We start from the raw sequence: 27,183 nt of genomic DNA on the forward strand, positions 1-27,183 counted from the left end.
TTTTTAATAGACGTCATTAGTTTAAAGATTATGTCTTATGATTATGACTGTCTCACTCGTGATTCATGTGTGCGGGCTGCATGTAATGAAAGACAAAGACAATGAGCCTTAAAGTGTAATATGTTTATGCTTAATAATATGCTTAATTTGCATACATGTTTTATATGCTGTAGAATGAAAGCCTTAGTTTGGTGGAGATTATCATTATGCAAACATCAAGAAAAACCTTGGATTAGTTTGATTTGTAGATTAGGCTATTGAAAATGTATATTATATGAGAACTATTAATAACTGTAATTTCCCATTGGATAAAGGTTGATTTATTGGTTGTAGCCAACACAATTTCACAGCAACTAGTGTTTTGGTGCTGAATATAGCAGACTTGAGCACTTCACCCTGAAGGTTTATTTGTTATTCTTTATTCCTTTAAATAATATTGCCTAGTTGTCTTTTCAATGATTAATGAAGGACTTATAATGCTTTGTTTCATTGTTTATGTTTATTTACAAGTAGCAGAGTATTTACAGCTAATCTAATAATATAATCTATGATGTATATAGTCTATTTCTGTCCGTTTGCATCCAGTCTCTTTGTGCCACCTGACGGCATAGTCGCAAACTGCGGTCATACCTAAAAAACACAATCTTTTTTTTTAAAAAACGGCGGCAGTAGATCATGCGACGGTAATGGCCACATTGAACTCTCACCTACTGTATCTGTGGCTCAAAAAGGCTGATGTTATTTACGGCAAGAAACACACACACACACCAACACAGTCCAGCACAGGGGTAGATCGGGTGGAAAGGAAACGCTTTACTGAGCCATGACACAAACCTTAGTGCTGCTGTTCCATTTCTCTTCTCCCCGTATGTCAGGATGTAATCAAACACACTTGAAATAACAGCGGTCAGATATTGAGAGCTGATGTTGTTATAGGAGACGCCTATTTTTCTTTCATTAATGGATCTGCACCAACTGTTGCTCATCACCCTGTTTCTGTCTTCACAACACTTTCTGACGCCAAATTACAGAGTCCTCTGGGGAAAGTACTGGACACACACTCTCTCTGTCTCACACACACACACACACACACACACACATAGTAGCGAATTCATTCACTCACACGGGTGCACACACATACACACACACTGCTCCTGCAGAGAATTCTGGGTAAATCTCTTGTCAGACTTCAGCCCAGTTTCATTGATGATCCAGAATAAAGCCTAAACCCAGGGCAGAGCGGCTCAGTGAATGTGGTCTGGACTGAGTGGATGAGGCTCATTGTGTCTCTATAGATGTTGTAGAAGATCAGAGTTCCTGCACTGTGATCCACAAACACTCCTATTCTCCTGCTGAGCGCCTTCACTGGGAGATCAGTGAGTGTGTTATTGTGACTGAATGAGAATCTGGAGGAAGAGCAGATCAAACTCCAGGACTGATCATTATATCCAAACCAACACTCAACACCTCTTCCCTTCCTCCTGATGCTCTTATATGACACAGATATAAACACATCACCTCCACTCCAGTCAATCTCCCAGTAACAGCGTCCACACACACTCTCTCTGCACAACACCTGATGATAACCATCAAATCTGTCTGGATGATCAGGATACGGCTGTTTCTCTCTCACACACTTCACCTCTCTGTTCTCCTCAGACAGAATGAGTTGAGTGTGTGCTGTGTTTGGATCCAGTGTGAGGAAACAGACATCTGAACACAAGAACACACACATTTACAACCACAGCTGTGTGTGTGTGTGTGTGTGTGTGTGTGTGTGTGTGTGTGTGTGTGTGTGTGTGTGTGTGTGAGAGAGAGAGAAAAAGAGAGTGTGTGTTTGTGTGTGAGAGAGTGTGAGTGTGTGTGTGAGAGAGAGACTGTGTGTGTGTGAGAGTGTGTATGTGTGTGTGTGAGAGAGAGTGTGTGTATGTTCATGTGTGTCTGTTTGTTTGTCTCTGTGTGTATGTGCATGTGTTAATGTGTGTGTGTGTGTGTGTGAGTGAGAGAGAGAGAGAGCATGTCTGTGTGTGTGTGTGCGCATGTGAATGAGAATGAGTTTGTGTGTGAGAGAAAGCAAGTGCGTGCATGCGTGTGTGAGAGAGAGAGTGTGTGTGTGTGTGTGAAAGAGAGTGTGTGTGTGATTGTGTATCAGAGAGCGAGAGCGTGTTTGTGTGCTTGTAGATATGTGTGTGTGTGTAGTCCTATATTTGCGTTTTTATTTTTATTTCAGTTGACAATTATTTTAGTTTTTTCGTTTGAATTTGTTAACTATAATAACCTTGGTGAGAGAGTGTGTGTGCACATGTCTGAGTGTGTATGTGGGAGAGTGTATGCGTGTGTGTGTGTGTGTGTGCGTGTATGCGTGTGTGTGTGTGTGTGTGTGTGTGTGTGTGTGTAGTCCTACATTTGTGCAGTCCTGCTGTAATCCTCGTGTGTCCTCCATGATCCAGACTGTAAACACACACAGATGGAGAGAATGAGCAGTTTAGTTTCCCCCTCAGCTAATAAGCTAAAGCTAGCACTGAGCCGCTCAGCTACACGCTCCAAACTCTTGAGCTAAAACACACAACACTTGTTGGTTGAGCCGGGATGCACAATGAATGTAACACAGTGCGTTCTTTTCCTCTGCTGTTGGTGAAGCGAGCGCAGATACTGCTCATGTTGATGGAGACACCCTGCTGCAACATTCATTTATTACAGTGATCACACTTAGCTTTGCCATCGTTCTTCAGCACATGCAGCCTTTGAGCACATGTTGCAGTCCATCTCTAAACTATGTTCAGATTATTAAAGCTGCTCGCCAGCGCCCAAGTTCCTGACAGATTAGCAAGTGAAAAATACACATGTGTGCACAGAGAAGAGGAATCCAGATGTTGATTTTAGAACAAGAGTCTGAACATTAATCCAAGTGTCTGATTCCAGAATCTGAATCCATCTTCAATCCCCAACCCTATTCCTGACCTGATATTGTAGGATTCTTCAGCAGAAATGGAGGAAGAAGTTTCTCTGCTCAGCTCAAATGCTGAAACTGTACAGTGTGTCCCGCTTAATGTCACTGTAACTGAGCCAATACACTCCAACATTTACAGAGGAGATTCATTTCACACTCAATGATTTGCTCTTCATAGACATGACTGGAATACTCTACAAGCTGTATCTTCTGTCTGTCCTCACCCCATAACCCTCACAGAAAACTGAAGCTGATCACAAAAGAGCTTTCTAGTGTCTTTTTAAAGCCATTCAGTGTAAAAGCACAAGGCCAGTGCTGCTCCACATACTTGAGTTTGTCCAGTGTGTAGTTTGGATCCTCCAGTTGTTCAGAGAGCAGCTTGACTCCTGAATCTCCTGGATGATTGTAGCTCAGATCCAGCTCTCTCAGGTGTGAGGGGTTTGAATTCAGAGCTGAAGACAGAAAACCACAGCCTTCCTCTGTCACCATACAGCCAGACAATCTACAAACACAGCAATAGTCCACATCACACAGTTGGACAATCACACATCTCTTTGTGTTGTGAAGATGCTGACTGCTGTTTCTGCTCATGTCAACAGCAGTGATGAACACACACATCCTGATTAGCTCTCCTTATTGATCGAGCCCTCGCATCAGAAAACACACACACACACACTCACACACTCAACAAGGACTCGACATCATCTGTAGAAGTGTACAGAGCAAAGACATTGTTCATAATACACCACATCAAGCTGTAAAGTCTGCTGTGAGGAGCAAGAAGACACACTTGAGCTCAGAAGATCATCTTAAAGTCATGTATAAAACACAACAGGAAATGAGCTGATTTCATCATTTATATTGTGATTCTGTTGTGGACTAAAACAAAATAAGCTCAGACAAACAGAAACTCGCTCTCTTCATGTGTTCATCACCTGACCCACAGTCACATTCACACTGATGGTCCATTAGGGGACTTTTATTCTGTCAGGAGAGAAACACCTGATCAATATTCATGACTGCTGACTCTCCTTCACATTCAGCCTTTACCAGATATTGTTTTAGATGAGCGAGTAATCAGGATTATTTCACACACTTTATCATGAGACTTTTATTTGTTTTCAAGAAACTGAAACTGCACAAATATGAGAGCAGCTTATACCTTCAGCAGGACACAAAACAGCTTCACTTTATTTATTTATTATTTTCTTGATTTTTCCTTCAATATTTTTCTATAACATATAAATTTGGAGGAAGGGGGCGCATGCACGGAAAGCATGGAGTAGTCGAGTTTTTTTGAGCTGCTCTCTGATAACATTGATTTTCGAATATAACTCCATCTTTCGTGTCTTTATTCTATTTAATAACTATCAGTCATATCTTGAATTTACTCTTAACAGTTTGAGGTAAGATTTCAATTATTTTCGTAACTTTTTGGGTGTTTTACCGACTTTTCTTGATTCATCGCGTGCTCGATCATGGCGTCTAGAAAGTCTTCAAAAACCGTGTGTGACACTCTATCTCAGGCAAATGTGAGTGTTATACTGGCTGCAATAAACTCGCAAGGCGACGATCTGAAGAAATTAATTGACGAGAAGATGACCGCTTTGAGTGGTCGGCTGGATACACTGGATGCGGCGATGGCTAATTTGCAGTCAGAACAAACTGGCTTTAATCTAAAATTAGTGGATGTGGAAGAAGCACTGAATGAGGTGGACCGACGCGTCGGAGAAACTGAAAAAAAGTGCCAGGAACTGCAAGCTGAGAACAAATCATTATGGACTAAGCTGAATGACCTGGAAGGCCGATCTCGAAGGCTCAACTTAAAATTCGTTGTAATATCTGAAGGGGAGGAACAGGGCAGCACTTCGCGGTTCATCTCGGACGTGATCACTGAACTATTTGGCAACGAACATTTTCCAGAGCCCGTCAAAATCGATCGGGCACACCGTGCCCTTCTACCAAAGCCATCTGCGGGTCAAAGACCCCGCACAATTATTGCAAGACTTCATCATGATAGGGACAAAGATTTAATTCTTCGCCTGAGCAGGGAGAATTTCCCGCTGAAGTACAAGGGCAGCCAGATATATATTTTTCCTGACTACACTCCCAAGGTCACTGCGCAGCGCCGTGCTTTTGGTCCGATCACGCGAGCTTTACGCGTAGCTGGCATGAAATGGTCGCTGCGCTTTCCAGCAAAATTGATGTTGACTCATAATGGAAAGACGATGTCATTCACATCTCCTGAGAGGCAAAAAAAATTTGTGGATGTACTTCCTAATGTTTCGATCTGATCCCTGGTCAGGAAGTTCTATGACCATCACGCCTGGATGTTTAGACTAAGACTGATAGTTTTTTATTTTCTTCTGATGGACCAATGACTATGACACGTGAGGTAGAGGACTAATAACAATATTTGCAGAGAGTGGACCTTCTCAAGTTTTTTTTTTTCTTTCTTCTCTTTCTCCCTTACAGAAGGTTGCTATTTTCATTTTTTGTACTCTTTGCTTTGTCCTCTTGCTGGCTCCGTGAAGATGGGGGGAAAATGCTGTTCTGCACTGGGGTTTGGGATGGGGTTGGGGCTGTTACCACATTGTTTTTTGTTGCACCAATTGTTTACGGCACTTATAAGTTTTTATGTAAATAAGCTGGACGGGTTTTATGATGTTTTCTTTCTGATTGTTATAATAATGATTGTTAGAAGAAACAAAATATGAATGTGAATTTTGTGAGTTGGAATGTAAGAGGAATGGGGCACCCGATAAAACGTGGCAAAGTGTTTGCACATTTAAAGTCTTTATCAGCTGATATAATTTTTCTTCAAGAGACTCATATTAGAGCTAATGAACAGTTAAGATTGCGGGCAAATTGGATCTCTCAAGTATACCAAGCAACATTTTCTTCCAATGCAAGAGGTGTGGCTATTCTTTTCAAAAAGTCGATTCCATTTCGTTCTCATTCAGTAATATCAGATCCAGGGGGCAGATATGTTATTGTATCGGACTGTATTAATAATGTTCCAATCACATGTGTTAATGTGTATGGCCCTAACATTGATGACCCGGCTTTTTTTAGGAAATTATTTGGACTCCTTCCAGATACCAATGCTACTAACGTAGTAATCGCGGGAGATTTTAATTGTTATTTAGATTCTTATCTTGACCGCTCTTCAGCTCGTGTTCCTTTTCCTATCCAGTCTGTTGGGGTTCTAAATAGTCTTATTAAGTCCATGAATTTTGTGGATGTATGGAGATTACTGAATCCTACTGGTCGGGATTATTCTTTTTTTTCTCAAGTTCACAAATCTTACTCTCGTATAGATTATTTTATTATTGACTCCAAAATTATAAAAGACGTTGTTCAATCTAAATACCATAACATCCTAATTTCGGATCATAGCCCCGTCTCACTAGGTTTAAGTTTGTCTTTACCAAAGAACCAATATTGTTGGCGTTTTAACCCTAACTTGCTAATGGATAAAAAGTTTATCTCATTTCTTTCAAATCAGCTGAGTCAATTTTTAGAGACCAACGATAAAGGAGATGTATCTGACTCATGTTTGTGGGAAACCTGTAAAGTAGTTTTGAGAGGACATATTATTGCTTTTGAATCTGCACATAAAAAGGAAAAACGCAAACGACTATTTGAGATTGAAAATATCCTTCCTTCCTTGGAAAAAGCTTTTCAAGAATCCAAAGCACAATCAGACCTTAATGCAATTTAAAAATTGAAATACGCATATAATTCAATTCTGAGTGATCAGGTCTCTAATGTACTATTAAAGCTTAAGCAGAAACATTTTGAACTCAGTGACAAAGCAGATACTTTTCTTGCTCGTCAGCTTAAAGGGGTGCAGGCCAGTCGTGCACTGTTAAAAATTGTCCCGTTAAAAAACAGTAAAATACTGGCAGCTGCAGTTGCCAGCAATGTACTGTTATTTTACAGTATGTTGCTGTAAAAATACATGGACTACATTGATTTACACAATACTCAAGTGAACTCATTTTGCTCACTGAAAGCAACTGCCTCAACTTGGTCAACTGCTGAATGAGTTTATGAAGTAATGTGCTATATATGCTTAGAAGTATACTTATAATGATAACTTATTTTAGTTAATTAGAAAAGTTCGGTTTAACTCTAATGTCTTATTTTTCACAACAGCACACATACATGTAAATCTGGAATCACCAGAGAGATTCTGACTGCATCAGCCACTAAACAGCCGCTGTCTTTAAATAGAGAAACATGCAGAATAACATCAGCAGTTCATTGTTCATCTTTAACTCATACGCTGGCTCTACTCTCCTCCACAACGGTGACAGACAGAAGAAATTAGCTTCAGGTTTTACAGTAAAATACTGTTTTTTCCTTGATTTAACAGTAATCTACTGGCAGCTGTGGTTGCCAGCAATCTACTGTTTTTTTACAGTCTATTTCCGTAGTGTAAATTAACAGTATATTACTGACCCCAGAGCATATACTTCAGTTTTTATTGAAGTGTCCACACTACTGAGTGTTCAAGAAACATGGAGCAAAGCTGAAGTAAATTCATTAATTAACTGACTAATTAAATGATAATTGAGGATTAACAATGAACAAATGAAGAAATACTGAAGGGAGAAAACAAGAACAGAACATACAAAACTTTAGTCACAGCTTTATAATGAAATAACCTGAAGAACAACAAACGATTAAATCATTTAAATGATCAGCGGATGATTAAACAACTCTACAAACATCATCACCAGCTACACTTATTACTTAATACATGTATTTTTGTATAACATTTACTAAAGTTCTTCTTGAGAAAAAAGTTAAAGTTTTACGTCACCATCATGGAGAACAGAGTTTGCTTTAGTTGGGCTCTTAGCCCTGTCATTTTAAACATTTATATATCTTGGCTGCTGCAATTGTTAAGAACTTTGTTTAAAAAGCTCCTTTGTTGAGGGAAGCCAGCCAAAAACCTTAATAAGATCTGGTGATGTTCATGTTGCTATTAAATGGCAGAGTAAGTTCTCATTTAGTGTAATAAAATTTACTGCTCCTATTCAATGTTAAATCTATTGTTTTACATTATATGTCTATATATGGCAATGATTTCTGGAAGTTTTTAAGAATATCTTGGACAATAACACTGCTCTATGGTGTAAATCGCACTCAAAGACACATCAATAATCAGCATATGAACCTCAATAATGGTGACAACTAACAAAATTAACAGTTTAACTCACAAACAGGCAACTGAAAGTCTAAACATAAACAACAGTAGAATCAAACACAAATAAAGAAAACTGTGAGACCATTATACAACATTTATTTATACCGCAATGCATGCTGGGATATTTGTATTGTGCCACTCCCAGCATGCATTGCAGCATGAAACATTTGAGATGTTACCATTGTTGAGATACAAGGTCAGATTCATGAGATCTGAGTGTGTATTTGTTATAACTGAACTGTTTTTGTATGTTATTTCTTAACTGTTTAGTAATTACGGAGGTATCTTTTCTGTTTCCACTTCTCATTAATTAATTTAATACCTGCAACTAAGCATTAAATCTATTGCATGAGGCCCTTCTTCCAGATTTATAACAAAACATTTATCAGAATTAATTTCAGACAAATAGATTTCTCTATTTATTGACTTTCCAACTTTATTGCTATAGTACAAATGTTTTGTAAACTCTGTATTACAGCAGTTTGAAAGTCTTCTTAAATGAGTTCAAGGGTAAAGAGCCCAACTAAACCAGCCCCTCACTCTATTACGGTGACACAAAAAACACCTTAATTTCTGTTGGATCTCAATGAGAATAGTATGGAAGTCAAATCAGTCAGTTATAAGTGTGTGTCTGCTGTTGTTTGTGGAGTTGTTTAATGATCCTCTGCCGAGACTGAAGCTGTTTTATTTTATTTGATTTTATTTAATGTTGTAACTCAAGTCACTGTTTGTGTTTCTTGTTTATTTTCTTCAGTAATTGTAATTATTAACAGCAGGTGTTCATCAGTGTCTGAATTCACTCATTAGTGTTCATTAAAACTGTCAGGTGAACTATATTAGTTAACTAGTGTATGAAATAGTGAACAAGGACACAAAGTGTGATTTCAAACACAGACTTCAAAACATCGAATCTGAACTCTGTTAGCTCACAGTTTTCTGCAGTTGGTTACTTTCTCGAAAACAAAAATGTTACCCAGAAAGCACTGTTTTTAACAGAATATTACTGTTTTAGTGAAAAAACATTATTTTACCGTAGAATCTGACCGTTTTTTAACAGCAATTTTTTACAGTGTGCCATTCATCAAATTAGAGCTCAAAATGGTGATTTGGTAACGCATCCTAAAGAAATCAATGACTGCTTTACAGAATTTTATGAGCATCTTTATTCCTCAACCAGTCCAGTGATGAGTGACTTGGGACATAGCTTTCTCAATAAAGTGAACTTTCCAAAGCTTACTGATAGTGCTAAATAGGAATTAGAACAACCTTTCGATCTTAGTGAAATTCTGGGAGCAATTAATTCCCTTCCCAGTGGAAAAGCCACAGGTCCAGATGGGTATGGAATTGAATTTTATAAAGCAAATGCATGTACATTGGCTCTTCTCTTGCTTCGTATGTTAAATCACTCAATTGAGCTAAATAAGTTTCCTGACTCCTTATATGAAGCGTATGTGTGTCTTTTGAAAAAAAGACAGAGATGATACTGAGCCAGCTAATTACAGACCAATTAGTCTTCTTAACAGTGATCAAAAGGTTATCGCAAAAATTTTGGCTACTGGATTAAACAAACATGTGGATTCATTAATTCATTCCGACCAAACTGGCTTTATTTTGGGAAGGTTCTCCTTTTGTAACTCACGCCGCCTATTAAACATTTTATACAACAATCAGTCAAAAAAATCTAAGGCAGCAATCCTCTCCCTGGACGCAGAGAAAGCCCTTGACCGAATTGAATGGAGTTATATGTTTTCTGTTCTAGAGAGATTCGGCTTTGGTGAAAATTTTATTAGGTTAATTAAAATGCTTTACTTGGCTCCTAAGTCTGCAATTCTCACAAATTCTGATCGATCTGCATTTTTCCAGCTACAGCGGGGAACACGACAGGGGTGGTAATGGAACTACTTAATGGAAACACTTAATATTTTTGGTTCCTTCTCTGGTTATTCAGTTAATTGGGGAAAAAGTATGTTTTTGCCTCTGGGAGATGGCTTGGACTCTGGATTTTTTAAATCTCTGCCTGTTAAAATTGTAGATAATCATTTCACCTACTTGGGATTAATTATCCCCAAACATTTTAAGGATATTTATAGATTAAATTTTCTAGCGGCTATTAACAAATTAAAATGATCTATCGAGAAGTGGAGGATTCTTCCATTATCATTAATAGGCCGAATTAATGCCATCAAGATGGTTATTTTACCTCGTTTTCTTTATCTTTTTCAGAATTTACCCATATTTCTCCCAAAATCCTTTTTTAAATTGTTAGATTCTGTGATTTTTCCTTTCATTTGGGGATATAGGGCACACAGAATTTCAAAACCCCATTTGCAAAAGTCTAGGGAAGTGGGAGGGCTAGCAATGCCCACATTCCGTCAATACTATTGGGCAGCTAACATGAAGGCTATGATGTTTTGGCATGAGTGTGATCAAGTTGCTTCCGATCAGTCAGATATATGTCCTAAGTGGTTACAGTTTGAGGCTTGTTCAGTTGGCAACAGTTCTTTGGCTGCAATTTTGTGGTCGAAAGCTCTATCATTGAAAAAATTTCAATGTAAGAATATTATTGTTCTTAATTCTATTAAAATTTTAAATCAAGTGAAAATGGCATTAAAGATCGAGCATCCCTCTGTTTATTTACCTATCTGCAAAAATCATGATTTTGTGCCTGGACAACTTGATAAGATCTTCACTTTTTGGAGTAACAAAGGACTGCGTTCAGTAAAGGATTTTTATGTAGATAACAAACTGGCCACATTTGAATACTTATATAAAACTTTTGGACTCTCACAATCACACTTTTTTCGTTATTTACAGGTGCGTCATTTTATTAAACACAACTTTCCACAGTGCGAGGAAGTCTCTCTTGACCATGATTTGTACAAGCTTTTGAGGCAGTTCCCAATGGAGAAACATTTAGTGACCAAATTTATAGATCTGTTTTCTTCTCACGTCTCGGTCTCTACTGCACATCTGAAAGATTCTTGGGAGAGGGAATTAGGAATTGACATTTCATCCTCTACCTGGGAGGAGAGATTGAGTCGTATTCATTCTTGTTCTATAAATGTAAGGCTACAGCTCATTCAATTTAAAGTGATGCATAGATTGCACTATACAAAAGCCAAACTTAATAAGCTGTATCCTTCTGTCTCTCCTCTGTGTGATAAATGCAAAGGCGCAGTCGGGACCTATGGTCATATATTTTGGTCCTGTCCAGAAGTATCTGAATTTTGGAAAAGTATCTTCGGACTTTACTCCCAGGCTTTTGAAATGGACATAAAAACTGATGTAGAAATAGCATTGTTTGGATGGTCAGACCAGGCTCTAACTTGGCCTAAACATCAACAACTCTCCTTTATGTTTGGCATGGTGTTGGCCAAGAGAGTGATTCTGATGGAGTGGAAATCCACAACACCTCCAAATTTTTTTAAATGGTTAGCTGAAATGGTTTCTGCCCTCAAGTTGGAAAGGATACGCTTCTCTAGATTTGGCAAACAAAAGTTGTATGACAAAACATGGGGCCCCTTCCTTAGATGTATAGGTTATTAATGTTTCTGTAATATATTTTTTTTCTGTTAATATTTTTTTCTTCTCTCCACTTCCTTTTTACATGTTATTCTATTTTGTCTCTTATTCCATCAGTCTGGCTAAAATTTCTTTATTGTTTTGTGATGGTGCTGTAAAATTGCTGTTATGTTTGCTTGTGTTTTGGTGCATGTTCTAGTTAGTATAAGGTAATAACACTGAGACAAGTTTGTCAACATATATATATGATGTACATTATTTGGTGTTATGTTCTTACAAAAACTTCTATAAATAAAGTATAAAAAATAATAAAAAATAAACTGAATAATCAGCTGAACAGTAAAATATTTAGTGCTGTGAAAAATTCACTGTTACCACTGTTGCAGATAATGCTACGTTATAACGTTATAACAACGTTATAAGTTGTGCAACTATATTCATTTTTAGTCTCATTTTCAAATTTCAATAAATGATTCAGTTATTCACTCAAAAAAAAAAAAAAAAAAAAAAACATAAATTTGGGTGTGCTAGTTTTTGGACCGTTATCATAAGTTATTTTGTTAGATGAGCTCCAGATTTGGCTAATCTATTGTATATGCACAAATATAATATTGAAGAGCTTCCTATTAAACTATGAATTTAAAAGAGATTAGTGAGGGGTGTACTTATATATGCTGAGCACTGTATATTGTTCACCCAGAGTGTTTACATGGTCACACAGCAGTAACAAGCATTGAGTTTGGGCTAGCTTCTGCAGATGGACATTGCTGTACACTGCCCTTGATGGGTGAGTGGGGGAGTGTCTGTTGGCTCTCAGGTGTGAATTATTCATGAGCATTGTCACTCACACATACAGCTGAGATCACCCAAAACAAACCTAACAAAATGTAGATCACTGTAATGTTTTCTCTAATTGAGAGAACAGAATAATTTTCACACAATTGTGCAGTAAATATTCTAGTCTACAAGACTGCTTACTCTAAAGTCTTGTTCAGAGACAATGAGTGTTTTTTTTAACCTAATTTCAGCATTTTTTTTCTCCACAGCTTACTAACTACACATAATATTTATTTCTAAAACACAAGCATGTACATCCATATTTCTCACATATTATTGTAGCACAGTTTTTGCTGAATACTAATTAAATACATGTTGGCCAGTACTGTGTAATAAGTAGCTGAAATAAGCACAAATGTCAGGGCATGTCAAAACATTTCAGGGGTCCCAAAATCACCTCAGACCGCTGAGGGTTAACAACAGGTATAGTATGAGCAGTGTGAAACATAATTACTGATAAACCATAATTCCTGTTATCTGGGGTTTAGTATCACCCAGGGTTAACATGTTCAAGCATGAACAGCTCTAATATGAAACTGTCTGACTGTAGTTATTGTAGAGTGGAGAATCATTTACCTCATTGTCTCTAGTTTACAGTTCACACTCTTCAGTCCATCAGAGAGAAGCTTCACTCCTGAATCCTGCAGGTCATTGTTACTCAGGTCCAGCTCTCTCAGCACACAGTTTGAGGATTGTAGAACTGAAGACAAACTCTCACAGCACTGAGCAGTGAGATTACACATGACCAGTCTGAGAAAGAACACAGATTATGTTAACAGTGTGACTTTCAGTGATTTCTTTGATGTAATAAAACTGAATAACAAAGAAACAAAACAAAAAAATCAATCAGGTGGTTAAACTCAGACCTCAGTGTGTCCAGTTTACAGTTCACACTCTTCAGTCCATCAGAGAGAAGCTTCACTCCTGAATCCTGCAGGTCATTGTTACTCAGGTCCAGCTCTCTCAGCACACAGTTTGAGGATTGTAGAGCTGAAGACAAACTCTCACAGCACTGAACAGTGAGATTACAGCCCTGTAGTCTGTGTAGAGGACAAACACAATATTGATGTGGTCATCTGGGACCTCATTGATTAACAATACTTGCTCATAAAACAGACACCAGTCGATATGTTGATATTATAAAAGTACAGCGATACCCTAGATCTCAAAATGATATGATTCAGAATTTTTTAGTACCGGTATTTTAGGTGACAGCTGTAGTTGTGAGTGCTCGTCAATAGGGGGCAGTGTGGGAGCTGTGCACTTCTTCTATGGCAGGGGTCTTAAACTCGTGGCTCGATACTTATGGGACGATAGTTTGTGGCCCCGCCTTAATTTGAAAGTTTAATGTTAGTGTGGCCCGTGAGTTTGATATGTATGGCACTTTACAGTTTTGTTTGTTGAGGTAAACAAGCCCACCAATCACGGTGGGGTATATGGCTCTCGGGGGGCGGGACATCAGCTGAACTTGACGCAGACAGAGAAACATTTTCCACTGTGTGAAAGTTACAGCAGCGTTGCCATGGAGTGTTTCTCCGTGAATGCTGGCTGCCTTGTTTCTATTGGGCACATGTGGCAATCGTCCCAGCACGTTTCATTAACAACACTTCAAAAAAAGTTATTTAATTCTGTATGATGTAAAAGTAGTCAAAACAAATGACAACTGATTGATTGATTTTTTTTATTATTTTTAATTAGTTTATTTTTTTCATTTTATTTTGTGTTAAAAAACTCAATCATCTCAAATCTTTTTTTAATCTTTTTCACAAAATAAGATGAAAATATAAACAAAAGAAAATTAATTAATAATATAATTAATTTCTTGTGGAAAACCTGATATGGCCCAGCCTCACCCAGACTCTGCTTCCAGCGGCCCCCAGGTAAATTGAGTTTAGAGACCCCTGTTCTACAGCAAACTGAGAGTGTGTGTCTTTGTGTGTGTTGAGCTGATGAACTGAGGATTGTCCTCTCACACACTCTCTCCATAGTGACAAAACAATGCAGTGACCCAAACAGCTTGTGGACAGAACTGATTCATGAAGTGAAATTTGAAATTATTTTGCATGAGGTCCTGACTCTCTGTGGTCATTAACAATCCCAGAGCACTTCTCATAAAAAAGTAGGAATGTAACCTTAGGGTCCTGGCCAAATTACTGGCCCCGGTGTTCTGGCCAAATTCCCTCCATCGGCCCTTACCCATCATGGCCTCCCAATAATCCCCATCCACTGAATTGCTCTATCACAGTCTCTCCACTCCACCTACAGCTGGTGTTTGGTGAGCGCACTGGTGCCATTGTCCTGTAGCTGCTGTTGCATCATCCAAGTGGAGCAGCGCACTGGTGCTGGTGTGGAGACTCCCCTCCTCATGATTGTGAAGCACATTGGGTGTGTGGCCATACACAATACATGCACTATATAAATACACATCACACTACATTGCATGTTGTTGACAGTCAGGGCAAAGCTCTGTGCCTTGCTTGAAGCTTGAGTTTAACTGTACTGACACTATGCAGCTGTGTTGATGAATTACAGTGATTTTACTGTCTTTACTTCATTCAGTGGGTGGGAAAAACTACACTCCTACGTAGGCTTGGGCGGTGTCCAAATTTTGAGACCGTCAAACCGCCTCCATATTTTACCCCGGTATCCGGTATTACCGGCGTAATAAAAAAAATTATGACGTAAGGCTCAGACAGCGTCACCAAACTGTTGGCTTGAGCCTAAACCATTCAGAAACTGAATACCTTCTATGCGACCTTAGGCAGAGAGAGAGAGAGAGAGACAGACAGAGAGACAGACAGAGAGACTTTCTCTGTCTTACACAAACACACACACATCTCTCCCGCGATTTATTCAGAAATTTACTCCCACACCGTAAGAAATCTGGCCGGCTCCCGCGGGAATGCAGAGAGCTGTAATCGGGCCATAAAAATTATACCCGATAGGTCCCGAGTCCGACACGTACATTTTGATTGACAGCTTTATAAAGCCCGAGCCCTTACAGCTCTAATGCATTTTTTCAAGAATTAGTCATTCATATGTTTTAACAGCATTTATTCGTAACAAACGTAGACTATATCCCACTTGAAAGTTGGAACAAAGAAATAAAATAAGTCCTCTGTAACATCGTAACATCTCAGCACTCTATAGGTCTACATGCACTTAGCCTTTAAATTAGCCAACACACCAATGAAAAGAAATCTTGCTTAACAAATCAAATAAACTCTAAATGATGACGGGTATTTTGGCAGTAACTTAATTGAAGCTGAATATTAAAAGAATAATGCCACCATTAGTCTGTATAATCTGTCTACATTATGATTATATGGTTTAATTAATATTTATTTATAATTTAAAACCCTTTACTCACCAAGATTAGGCTACGTGTGTTTGTGAAGGAACATTATTAAATCCACTGGCTTTAGCGCAGTCTTGCGCTCATGTGCGTCCAGCAGCACTGAACACCGTTTCACTGCTACTGCTACAGGCCGAGATGCAGAGTTCTGATCTGGCTGATTTTGCAAGTTTTAGGTAGGATTGTTTATTCATCCTATACCAGTCAGGAACATCCATTTAATTTTCCATGACCGTAGTTTCAGGGTAGCGAGTGGCCTCGTCATTTTACCTGTCAGCTTGCGGTTTAGGGCTCTACCGTAATACGCAGAGTATGAGCGACCGCTAAATACCTGCGGCTGGAATAACCGCTCTTTCTGACTGGCTTGACCGCCGTCAAAATTATCTTTTTTTTACTACTTCGTCATAATTTGCTTCACCTTTGCAGGGATGGATTTTAATGCAGGGATTTAGATTTTTTCGGGTCTCGCCGGGTTCGGGCAAAGATCTTCAGCTCTAATGCAGACCTCTCGTTCATATTAACCACGTCTCCCTTCTGTTCAGTCTAAACTGCCAAACTGCAGTACACTTTGAAGCGCGACTCGTCACGTCACGTCTCCCTGTCCCTCTCTCCCTCTCCCGCTCCCCCTCCCTCTTCCTCTATCTCTCTCCTCCACACTGTCCCGTGATGACAACCACACACACGTTTTTTAGGCATTAAATAAAGGATATTTAATACTTTATGACGGTATAACGGTTTTGAAACTGACACCGTTGCTATTTTTAGATCCCGCGGTATACCATAATACCGTAATATCGCCCAAGCCTACTCCTACGTCTCATTGCGGTGGGTCTCAGATTTGCAGGAATTTAGACCTTATTTTAATGGCAGGAAATTTAAAATAAGAGACTGACTTGTGTTTCTATCACTCTGTATAGTATGACTGTGGACATACTACACTACACACAGATCTGTCCAAACTACTTACAACAGAGGATTTTCATCATAGGTGCCCTTTAAAGAGAGAGTTCACCGAAACATTTACTCAGACTCCAGTGGTTCAAACCTTAATGAGCTTCTTTATTCTGTTGAACACAAAAGACTTTTTAAGATGAAAACCATTAGCCATTGACCTTCAAAGAAGGAAAAACAAACGCTAGAAAGTCAATGCTAACAGGTTTCTGTTGTAAATGAGGGCGATGCCAATCCTCTTGTGCACCACCAGAGGGAGCCATCGCCCGAATTCTAATTCGACTCACGGACTCAAATTCCCATAAGCCCTGCTACCTGGCACTGATTGCGGTCCAGGTGCCTCTCATCATCTCAGCGTATTTATACCACACTCACGCTCTAGTTCTTTGCGAAGTCTTGATTTGCCCTGCTGTCATTTCTGAGCGTTCTATACTCCACTTCCCGGATTGATCTGTGCTTCTGACCCTTTGCTCGACTCTACGATTACAAAAGACATCTGCCTGCCCCTGATCTCCAGCCTGTTATTCTGACAAAGTAGATATCTGCCTGCCTTTGAACTCTTGCCTGTCCCTCGTTTTGATTCCTGGATTGCCCCTGGTTATTGTTTGTATGTGTGCTTTTAATAAAGCTTGCAAATGGATTCAATGCCTTCTGACTCATCACAACAGTTTCCATCTTTCTTCTAAATATTTTATTTCATGTTTAACTTTTAGAAAGGTTTTTAACCCCTTGAGGGTGAGTAAATTTACATTGTTAGGTAAACTATCCCTTAAACAACCACTGCCAACACATTAATCTAAATATTATTAAAAACATAATATTAAATAATAATCAATTTTTCACAGCATTTTGAAGTGCATAAAATATCAATATTGTACTTGTTCATTAACAATATGTATTGTATTATTTAATATCAGCAAATGTCTATTTCTTAGATGAAAGAAAGAAGGACTTACAGAGCTCTTTTGGAGGATTTAATGACTGCTGATATTCTGATGAGACACTCGTCTGATCTCTGGAATTTCTGAAGCTCAAACTCCTCCAGCTCCTCCTCTGAGGTCAACAACACAAAGACCAGAGCAGACCACTGGGCAGGTGAAAGGTCAGCAGATGACAGACTTCCACTACTGAGATGAGACTGAATCTCTTGCAGCAGAGTTTGGTCGTTCAGTTCATTCAGACAGTAGAACAGATTGATGGATCTCTCTGGAGACAGATTACCTTCAAGTTTCTGCTTGATGTAGGCAATTATTTCCTCTTTGCTTTGGTCACTGTCATCCTGCTGTGTCAACAGGCCTCGTAAGAGCTGTCGATTGGACTGGAGAGACAGACCGAGAAGGAAGCGTAGGTAAAGGTCCAGATGTCCATTCTCACTTTCCAGAGCCTTGTCCACTGCAGTCTTCAGCAAATCAGTCATGCCTCTATTTTTGCTCATCTGTATAAAAAACCATACATGCTTCTTGTTTATGTCTAGAAACAGTTGTTGATAAAGGGCTGCAATGAACTCCTGAATGCTCAAGTGGAGAAAGCAGTACATGGTACCAAGAATGATTCCTGTCTCCTCCTTAAAGATCTGGGTACACATGCCTGAGTACACCGATGCCTTATCGACGTCAATGCCACAGTCTTTCAGATCGCTCTCATAGAAGATCACATTGTTTCTTTCCAGCTGCTGGAAGGCCAGTTTCCCCAGTGAAAGGATGAGGTTTGGATCCCAGGAGACATCTGGTGTGTTTTCTCCATCATACTTTCTTCTGCTCTGCTGGATCTGAAAGCGGAGAAAGTGTATGTACATCTGTGTCAGAGTCTTGGGAGATTCCTGCAGTGTTTCAGCATGAGCCCTGTGTTTCAGTTTCAGTATGTTCTGGAGAACAGTGGCTGAAATCCAGCAGAAGACTGGTATGTGGCACATAATAAAGAGACTCTTTGACTGTTTAATGTGATCAATGATTTCTCTGGCCTGATTCTGATCTGTGAGTCTCTTTCTGAAGTACTCCTCCTTTTGGGCATCATTGAATCCTCGTATCTCTGTCAGCCGGTCGATAAAGTCAGCAGGAATCTTACTGGCAGCTGCTGGTCTGCTGGTGATCCAGATGAGAGCAGAAGGAAGCAGATTTCCCTTGATGAGGTTCGTCAGGAGAACATCCAGAGAGACTGCTGAAGATACATCACGACACGTCTCATTACCAGCAAAGTTCAGAGGAAGACGACATTCATCCAGTCCATCAAGGATGAACAGGACTTTGAATCGTGTGCTTCTTGTAAGGTCTAGTAGTTCAGTCTCTGGGAAAAACTGAGTTATGTGGTCTTTTAAACTTTGTCTTTCCTTCTCCATTAAGTTCATCTCTCTGAATGGAAGAGGAAATATGAAGCTGATGTCTTGATTTTCTTTCCCTTCAGCCCAATCCAGAACAAACTTTTGCACAGAGACTGATTTCCCGATGCCAGCAACTCCTTTTGTCAGGACAGTTCTGATCTGCTCGTCTTGTTCAGCTGCTTCAAACAAATGTTTGCATTCAACCTGTATCTCTAGTGACTGATGACGTCTGGAAGCAGCTTCAATCTGTCTGATCTCATGTTCAGTGTTGACCTGTTCACTCGCACCCTGAGTGATATAGAGATCTGTGTAGATGTTATTCAGAAGTGTGGAGTCTCCTTGCTGAGCAATTCCTTCAAACACACTTTGATATTTCTCCTTCAGGCTACATTTATGCTGATTAATGAAGGACAGCTCACCTAAACACAGGAGCAAATAAACAGAGACATTTAATCTTGACTTTTCCAGTTACATTAGTAAGTGTCAGTCAGACAGATGACCATGAGTCTCTTACCCTGGAGAGTATCAGCAGCTTGATCTTGCTTCATCTCTCTCAGGAAGAAGAGTGTGAGATCAAGAGCTGCTTCTGTGGTTCTGCTTCTGTTCTCATTAAACTCCTTTGCAAACTCTTGTCTGTTTTTGTCTTGTAAGATTTTCTTAAACTTTTCCAGTTGATTCTTCAGAAATCTGGACATTTTGCTCTCAAGATTCTATGATTGAAGAAATAAGAACAATGTTTAAATAAAACATTCATTAACACAGTTGTACATCTACAAACTACTCAATAAAGAAAAAAAAGACTATAAAAAAGATTATAATAGTCGAAGTTAATCGCTTGATTCTGATTGACTGATAAACTTTCTAAGTAGTGTTATTTTCAGATAAACACACAGCTAAAGCAGATTTTGCAGGTTTTGAGCACATGACAGTTCCATATCACTATCCTAAATGATTCCAGTTATTTCACAGTGAAAAATCACATCAAAACAACAGAAAGCTTTGGATTTGTAAGAAACTAGTTTCACACACAGGAGAAGTTTTAGGACAAAAACCTGACAAATGGCTGGAATACAACATGGTGGCTTTAGCTGTGGGAACATCAGCATCCCAGCAAACAGATTTCAATAATGAAGGAATAAAATTACAGTCTAATGCTTCTTTTGAATTATATACATGTGGTCATGCTTATTTTGCATAATGCATATGTGTTTGCTTGAACCATGATAATCTAATGAGCCCACGCAATGATATGATGAGACATTCTGTTTGACCTTAAAATGAGACAGGAACTTTTCACCCCTATAATGTCAAAAACCAAAATATGTAACAAACAAGTCTTGCAGAAAGTCCCTGTCTAGGTTGCAGCTGTGACGTGTGACTTTTCTATACAGAAAGGAGAACTGGAGCAGATGAGGAAAATATTGCTTTATTGTCTTACTAATCACTCTTTTCTTTTGATATATATTTGCTATTGGAGGAATATACTCCCATTTGCCTCACTATTCATAATTTACAATATGTGTTTTTGTCAGATATGATGATGTCTCCTGATATAGCGTACTTCTACTTAACCCCTGTTATAATGTGTTTCTAACTAACTGCTAAAACCACAAGAGCTGTGTGTGGGTGCTGGCTGGAGACAGATCTGCAAAAGTGCTTCCCCTAGATGGGTGCATACACAGGTCAAGAGTTCATAGACAGGACTAGGAGGAAAAGCAGATGTGGTAGATGCAGCATTTGTATACTGCTCTCTGTGTATGCGTGATTTATGATGCTTTAATAAAATTTATATTATCCTGATATCTCTATAAGGAAGTTATGATGCTCAGCTGTGCTTTGATGATTTTTTGCTACAGTTGCTTGCTGCACCCCAGATGTCAGTAGTGTCAAGTGTGTCAAGGAGAAGTGATACTTTCACCTGCCCTTTTGTTTCTGTGTGCAGAGGTATCTCTGTGTGCAGACCACAGACTTTTGAGAGATGATTCTGCCTGAAAACAGCTGATGGCAACAATAGAGATTGGGGGTAACTGATCAGAGGAGTGGCCAAAAAGATTGAACGCTGCTGATGGATAAAAGGAGGGAGTCGAGAGAGTTCGAGAGCTTTTGGACATCCAGACTGCTTGGCTGACGGTTCTTCAAAAGCCCAGGATCCTGACCTTCGCTTTATTCACTTATGCTCAATAAATAAATTAATTGATTTTGATTAATTGACTCCTGACCGATTATTGAATTGGGGTGGACTAAGGCAAGTGAGAAATAGTCCAACAATAATTACATTTATATTTATTTAAAAGAAGTCTAATAGATGTTTACTAACAGCCCAAAACGAGTCATCAGATATGCAGCAGTGTGAAGTCTGTCTGATCTGTGTATTTGTTGACTAGTCTAGTTTTGGACTATAGTTAGATGTTTATTATATTTTTAGGTTTATCAGCTTAAATTAAGCCTTTTTTGGTTTGGCTATTATTGTTTAGACATCTATTAGAAACTGCAGAATAATCCACTCTGGTCTGTTAAATTATTAAAGAATAATACAAACTAAATGTGTTACGGTGACTTTATGTGCATCACAGGTGTGAACTATTTTTGAGTAATTCAATGAACTGCAGTCAATTATTCTTTAAATAGATGAAAAATAACAGTTACAAATGAAATGTGTTGCAGAAGCAGGATCTTTCTCAGTGACCATTTTTTGTGTTATATTTACAATTTAAATATGAATCAAAATGAGTTTTTCCCACCTGGAAGATCCACTCGAGATTGACTGTGATACTCTTGTGGCTCCTGTGAGTCTCGTCTCCTGAATCTGCTAACTCATATTCAACACTGTTAACAGATAAAACTACTGTAATAATACATTTAGAGGCAAACAAATACAGATATATATCTTACAAACACTAAAAATAATGATATTGATATATATTTACAAAATAGTTGGGTTTAAAACATCTTCAAAACTTGTTTTATGTTACACAAACCATAGAAATAATATTTGAAAAGGCATGACAGTGAGTAAAAGATGACATGAACAACCTATTTTTTAATACTGACACTGAATAAGAAACTAAATCTGCCACTCTGTGTCTGTAAATGTGTAACCAAAGTCATTGAGTCATTCAATTCATTCACACAACTGATTCATTCAGGAAAGACTCTCTTTACTGAACTGTTGGTTCACAATAATATACCTGAAACAATCCATGTGTGATCAATGATGTAAAATACAAAATACCTTTGGGCAGATGATGGTGTTTTCTCTCTAAGGTTTGGTGGTTGACCCATTGACCGGTCACTCTTGAGAGACACAAAGCCGGACACACGTGATCCTGATCTCACACTGAACACACAAACACACCAGAGGAATAAACTGCAGGACAATCTTCAGTCTCCTTAGTACACCTTGTAAGACTGACAGATGAGACAGTTATTGGGAAAAAAAAAAAACATTTCACCCAGCACCAAACTAGCACAAAGTAACTCTTAGCTCAAGGTCAGGCTGATCAGGTCTGTTAAACAGATTAGACGTACGGGGAGTATTCAGACCCACTCTTTGTTTTATTGCAGCCATTTGCTAAAATCATTTAAGTTAATTGTTTCCTCATTAATGTCCACACAACAACCCATACTGACAGAACAACACTGAACTGTTGATGCTTTTGCAGATTTATTAAAACAGAAAAGCTGAATTATCACATGCTTCAGACCCTTTGCTGTGAACTCAGGTGCCGTCCATTTCTTCTGATCACCCTTGAGATGGTTCTTCATCTTCAGTTGAGTCCAGCTGTGTTTGATTACAATGATTGGACTTGATTAAAGCCACACACCTGTCTATATAAGAGCTTACAGCGCACAATGCATCTCAGAGCCAATGAGAATCATGAGGTCAAAGGAACTGATTGAAGAGCTCTGGAAAAGGTTACGGAAACATTTCTGATGCACTGAAGGTTCCTCAGAGCACAATGGCCTCCATAATCCTTAAATGGAAGATGTTTGGGACGACCGGAACGATTTCTAGAGCTGGCCAAACTGAGCTGTTGGGGGAGAAAACCCTTGGTGAGAGAGGTGAAGTAGAATCCAAAGATCACTGTGGCTGAGCTCCAGAGTGGGAGAAAGCTGTAGAAAGTCAACCATCACTGCAGCCCTCCACCAGTCAGGGCTTTATGGCCCAACAGAAGTCTCTCCTCAGTGGAGTTTGCTAAAAAAAACACCTGAAGGACTTCAAAATGCTGAAAAAATAAGATTCTCTGGTCTGATGAGAACAAGATAGAACATTTTGGCCTTAATTCTAAGCGGTATATGTGGAGAACACCAGACACCAGATCACCTGTCCAATACAGTGCCAATAGTGAAGCATGGTGTTGGCAGCATCCTGCTGTGGGGTGTTTTTAAGCTGCAGACACAAGACGACTGATAGCAATTGAAGGAAATATGGATGCTTCACACCAACTGTGACTGTTCTTGAATCTTCCAGCCTAAGCCCTGACTTAAACCCAATTGAGCATTTCTGGAGACACCTAAAATGGCTGTCCACCAATGTTTACCATCAAACCTGACAGAACAGCAGAGGATTTGCAAGAAGGAATGGCAGAAGATCCCCAAATCCAGGTGTGGAAATCTTGTTGCATCTTTCCCAATAAAGACTCATGATTGTATTAGATCATAAGGGGGCTTCTGCTACACACTGAGCAAAGGGTCTGAATACTGAGCACCATGTGGTATTTCATTCATTCATTTCATCTTAGTCCCTTTATTCATCAGGGGTCGCCACAGTGGAATAAACTGCCAACTTATAGAGCATATGTTTTACACAGCGGATGCCCTTCCAGCTGCAACCCATCACTAGAAAACACCCATACACTCACTTATTCATTCATTTTCTTTTTGGCTTAGTGCCTATATTTATCGGGGGTTGCCATAGCAGAATGAACCGCCAACTTTTCCACCACATGTTTTATGCAGCGGATGCCCTTCAAGCTGCAACCCATCTCTGGGAAACATTCATACATACTGATACACTACAGACAATTTAGCCTACCCAATTCACCTCTACCGCATGTCTTTGGACTGTGGGGGAAACCATGTCGCCATCATGTGTTATAATCGGATCAAAAGTGTGTCCTACTCAGTTGTGCACATATATTTTGTATAAATCATGTACATCTCGTACCTTCAATATAAATTATATATATCTTGGTGTTTCCATTAGGTATTTTTTATTAAATATTCCAAATTGTGCAAGAAAATATGTGGATGGAAACATCGCTTGTGTAAAACTTGTTTGGCAGTAAAACGTATGAAAGCTGCTGATTACAGAACTCTACATTGAAGTTGAAATGGCTTAATTGTCTGGATTTGGACATTCTGCCAAACATTTCAGATAATTTAAGTACATCATTCAGCAAATTCATAAAACTCTTCTAGTGGTTTCTGGAAAATCTTACAGTACCGTTATACCTGTTTTATTGTATTTATGCTATTGTTTATGATCAATTTTCAGGCATCTGTTTTATTAATGATCATTCAATGTGTAAATAATGTATTAGAACTTAATATTTTAACATTTAATACAAAGTCTATACACAGATGCATATTTCTGAACAATAAAATCTCATGATGAATACTAAAATATTTGCAAACAGTTCATGTGTGATCAATAATGTAAAACACACAATACCTTTGTGCAGATGATGGGGTTTCCTCACTGAGGTTTGGTGGTTGACCCATTGACCGGTCACTCTTCAGAGACACAGAGCTGGACACACATGATCCTGATCTCACACTGAACACACAAACACACCAGAGGAACAAACTGCAGGACATGCACATTTGTAATAAATACATTTCTAGTTGATCCTCATTTAATCTCTTCTATAAGCACAAGCTAAAACTGTTCTGAAGTCAGTTTTAACTCTGATATTGAACAGGACTTTAAACAGCACACATGATGACATATATTCAGCTCTGGTAAATATCCTGATGAAGCTGTCTGTAACCTACAGTAGATTGATTTAAACACATTTGCTGAAGCTGTAAACTGAAGCTTTGTCCATCATTTGATCAGGCAATAGCAACACAAATAAGCGCATTGTTGTTGGTCTTTGTTCTTCAGAGAAAGTGTTGAAATAATGGTGTAAAAACAGAGTCAATACCTGTGTTTCTCTGAGAGAGAGTCCTTTACTCCCTCCTCTGCCATACTGCAGCTAAAACACCAATGCAGACATTAGCAGAGCTTAGAGGAAACAATCATATATATATATATATATATATATATATATATATATATATATATATATATATATATATATATATATATATAGTCCTTAACATGAATGCAGTTGGTTTAACCCCTGATCTCACATCCCAGGTGTTTCACATTTGATTTAAGATACATGCATGTAATATAGAGTTTATCAAGAGAAGTTCAAGTTTAGCCAAGTGTTGATTTAGTTAGTATTAAAATGTCTCTCTACTAAAGAGGCTTTTTGGTTATTGAGTTACTCTGACAGTAAAGGGTTAAATGCAGTGTTGTTTAAGGATCGTCAGCTTGTTGTTTTCAGCAGCTTTTCTTCCTGTTCAACTGGAAGGTCTGCTTTAACTTTACTTTTGATTTGGTGACTCTGAATGTTTAGAGTTATATTTAATGCTGAATTATTGGACACTATTGAGTCAGTCTGATATAGAAGAGAACAAACACTGTAAAGGGATTAAAAATAAAGCTTTTAGACACAGTGTTTAAATGACCGTGTTTGACTCAGTGTTTAATCTGTGTTTGAGGATTTGATCTTCAGGATCAGATATTTAAATCACACTCACACATATAAAACCCTTCATCATCTCCACAAACCAGCATAATGTAAAAGTGTTAAACTCACATGCAGAAGTACAGACGCTCTTGTGCAGCAGGAACACAATCTGAGCTCTTTCACTCTTTCACTTCACTAAAATACATCTGTGTGATCTACAGGTGTATCCTGAAATATTATTGGCTCCACAGAGTGACACTCACATGAATATTCATGAGATTCTCCTGACTGTGGGCGTGTCCTGAAGACAACACACAAACCACTGGAGCTGAAGATATCTGTGCAGATTCTCTGAGCACGAGTGTGTTAAAGAAATATTGGAAAAGTATAATATAGTGTATATATATATATATATATATATATATATATATATATATATATATATATATATATATATATATATATATATGTGACCTTTATACTTCACTCCCGAACCCACTTCATTCACCCTTCAGCAATACACACACACTGGACTCGGATGAGGAGGATTTTATTTTGCCCTGCACACAGAGCAGTAACAGTGAGATCAACACGGTTTAACTTAGCATCCACATCCACAGCAGTTCTCCCTAACTCTGCTGCAGTCTATATTGAAAGCTTATATTATTATTATATAAAACAAAGACAGAAGTATAAAAATACAGAAAATGCGTAACTAATATCACTGAATAAACCTTAACACAAAATATAATAGAAAATTATCTGCACACAGAGCAGTAACAGTGAGATCAACACGATTTAACTTAGCATCCACATCTAAAACACATATAACTCCATTAGCACTTGCTGTATAAGCACATGGGGGAAAATATCAAGATGAGATTAAAAGTATCAAAATCAAACAAATATGAAAAGAAAACCCACTCTGTCGATCAATAAATGTATATAAAGTGTGATAGACTTTTAAAGCTGCATCCAATCAATCATTTAAATGATATTTTTATATTTTAGTGTGGAGCTAACACAAACCCGACTCACCCACAGCAGTTCTCCCTAACTCTGCTGCAGTCTATACACAGACTCTGTGCGCAATAGCGCCACCGGCGAACTAGCAGGAACTGCACTCCCATTAAAGCAGGATTTAATACTGAACTATTAACATGGTATATATTTACTTCGTTACATACACCCCCCTTAAATCCTGCTTAATGGGGACATGTATGTTAACCAAACAAACTAACATTGAAGAAAAGAAAATGTAAAAAAAAATTCAATACATGGGACATCTAC

At 38.5% G+C, this 27,183-nt stretch overlaps 1 protein-coding gene across 3 annotated transcripts; it reads right to left on the reverse strand.

Annotated features, from left to right (window-relative positions):
* Positions 1-795: 795 nt before the first annotated feature.
* Positions 796-27,145, reverse strand: si:ch211-133h13.1. Of its 3 annotated transcripts, none has more exons than XM_073948205.1 (12): positions 26,932-27,145; positions 25,300-25,350; positions 24,825-24,929; positions 22,383-22,487; positions 21,892-21,976; positions 19,665-19,860; positions 17,790-19,569; positions 13,394-13,567; positions 13,104-13,277; positions 3,279-3,452; positions 2,405-2,451; positions 796-1,713 (listed from the first exon to the last, which is right to left on the reverse strand). In XM_073948205.1, the coding sequence occupies exons 1-12, from the start codon at positions 27,021-27,023 to the stop codon at positions 1,190-1,192; spliced, it is 3,507 nt and encodes a 1,168-aa protein (XP_073804306.1). In that variant the 5' UTR covers positions 27,024-27,145; the 3' UTR covers positions 796-1,189. The 3 variants fall into 3 exon arrangements, 2 of the variants coding, with proteins under 2 accessions (XP_073804306.1, XP_073804307.1); XM_073948206.1 differs by lacking the exon at positions 26,932-27,145 and adding an exon at positions 26,023-26,090; XR_012402478.1 differs by lacking the exons at positions 796-1,713; positions 2,405-2,451; positions 3,279-3,452; ... (1 more) ...; positions 13,394-13,567; positions 26,932-27,145 and adding exons at positions 16,689-17,031; positions 26,023-26,090 and having other exon boundaries at positions 17,497-19,569.
* Positions 27,146-27,183: the final 38 nt, after the last annotated feature.

Source organism: Danio rerio, chromosome 4 (assembly GCF_049306965.1).
Source record: "Danio rerio strain Tuebingen ecotype United States chromosome 4, GRCz12tu, whole genome shotgun sequence".
NCBI classification, from domain to species: domain Eukaryota; kingdom Metazoa; phylum Chordata; class Actinopteri; order Cypriniformes; family Danionidae; genus Danio; species Danio rerio.

Coding starts and splice junctions, on each gene's coding strand:
- si:ch211-133h13.1 (XM_073948205.1), bottom strand. CDS start 27,023: ATGGGAGTGCAGTTCCTGCTAGTTCGCCGGTGGCGCTATTGCGCACAG. Junction 19,861..21,891: donor ATCTCGAGTGGATCTTCCAG/GTGGGAAAAACT, acceptor CTTCAATCATAG/AATCTTGAGAGCAAAATGTC. Junction 19,570..19,664: donor AGCTGCTGATACTCTCCAGG/GTAAGAGACTCA, acceptor TCCTGTGTTTAG/GTGAGCTGTCCTTCATTAAT.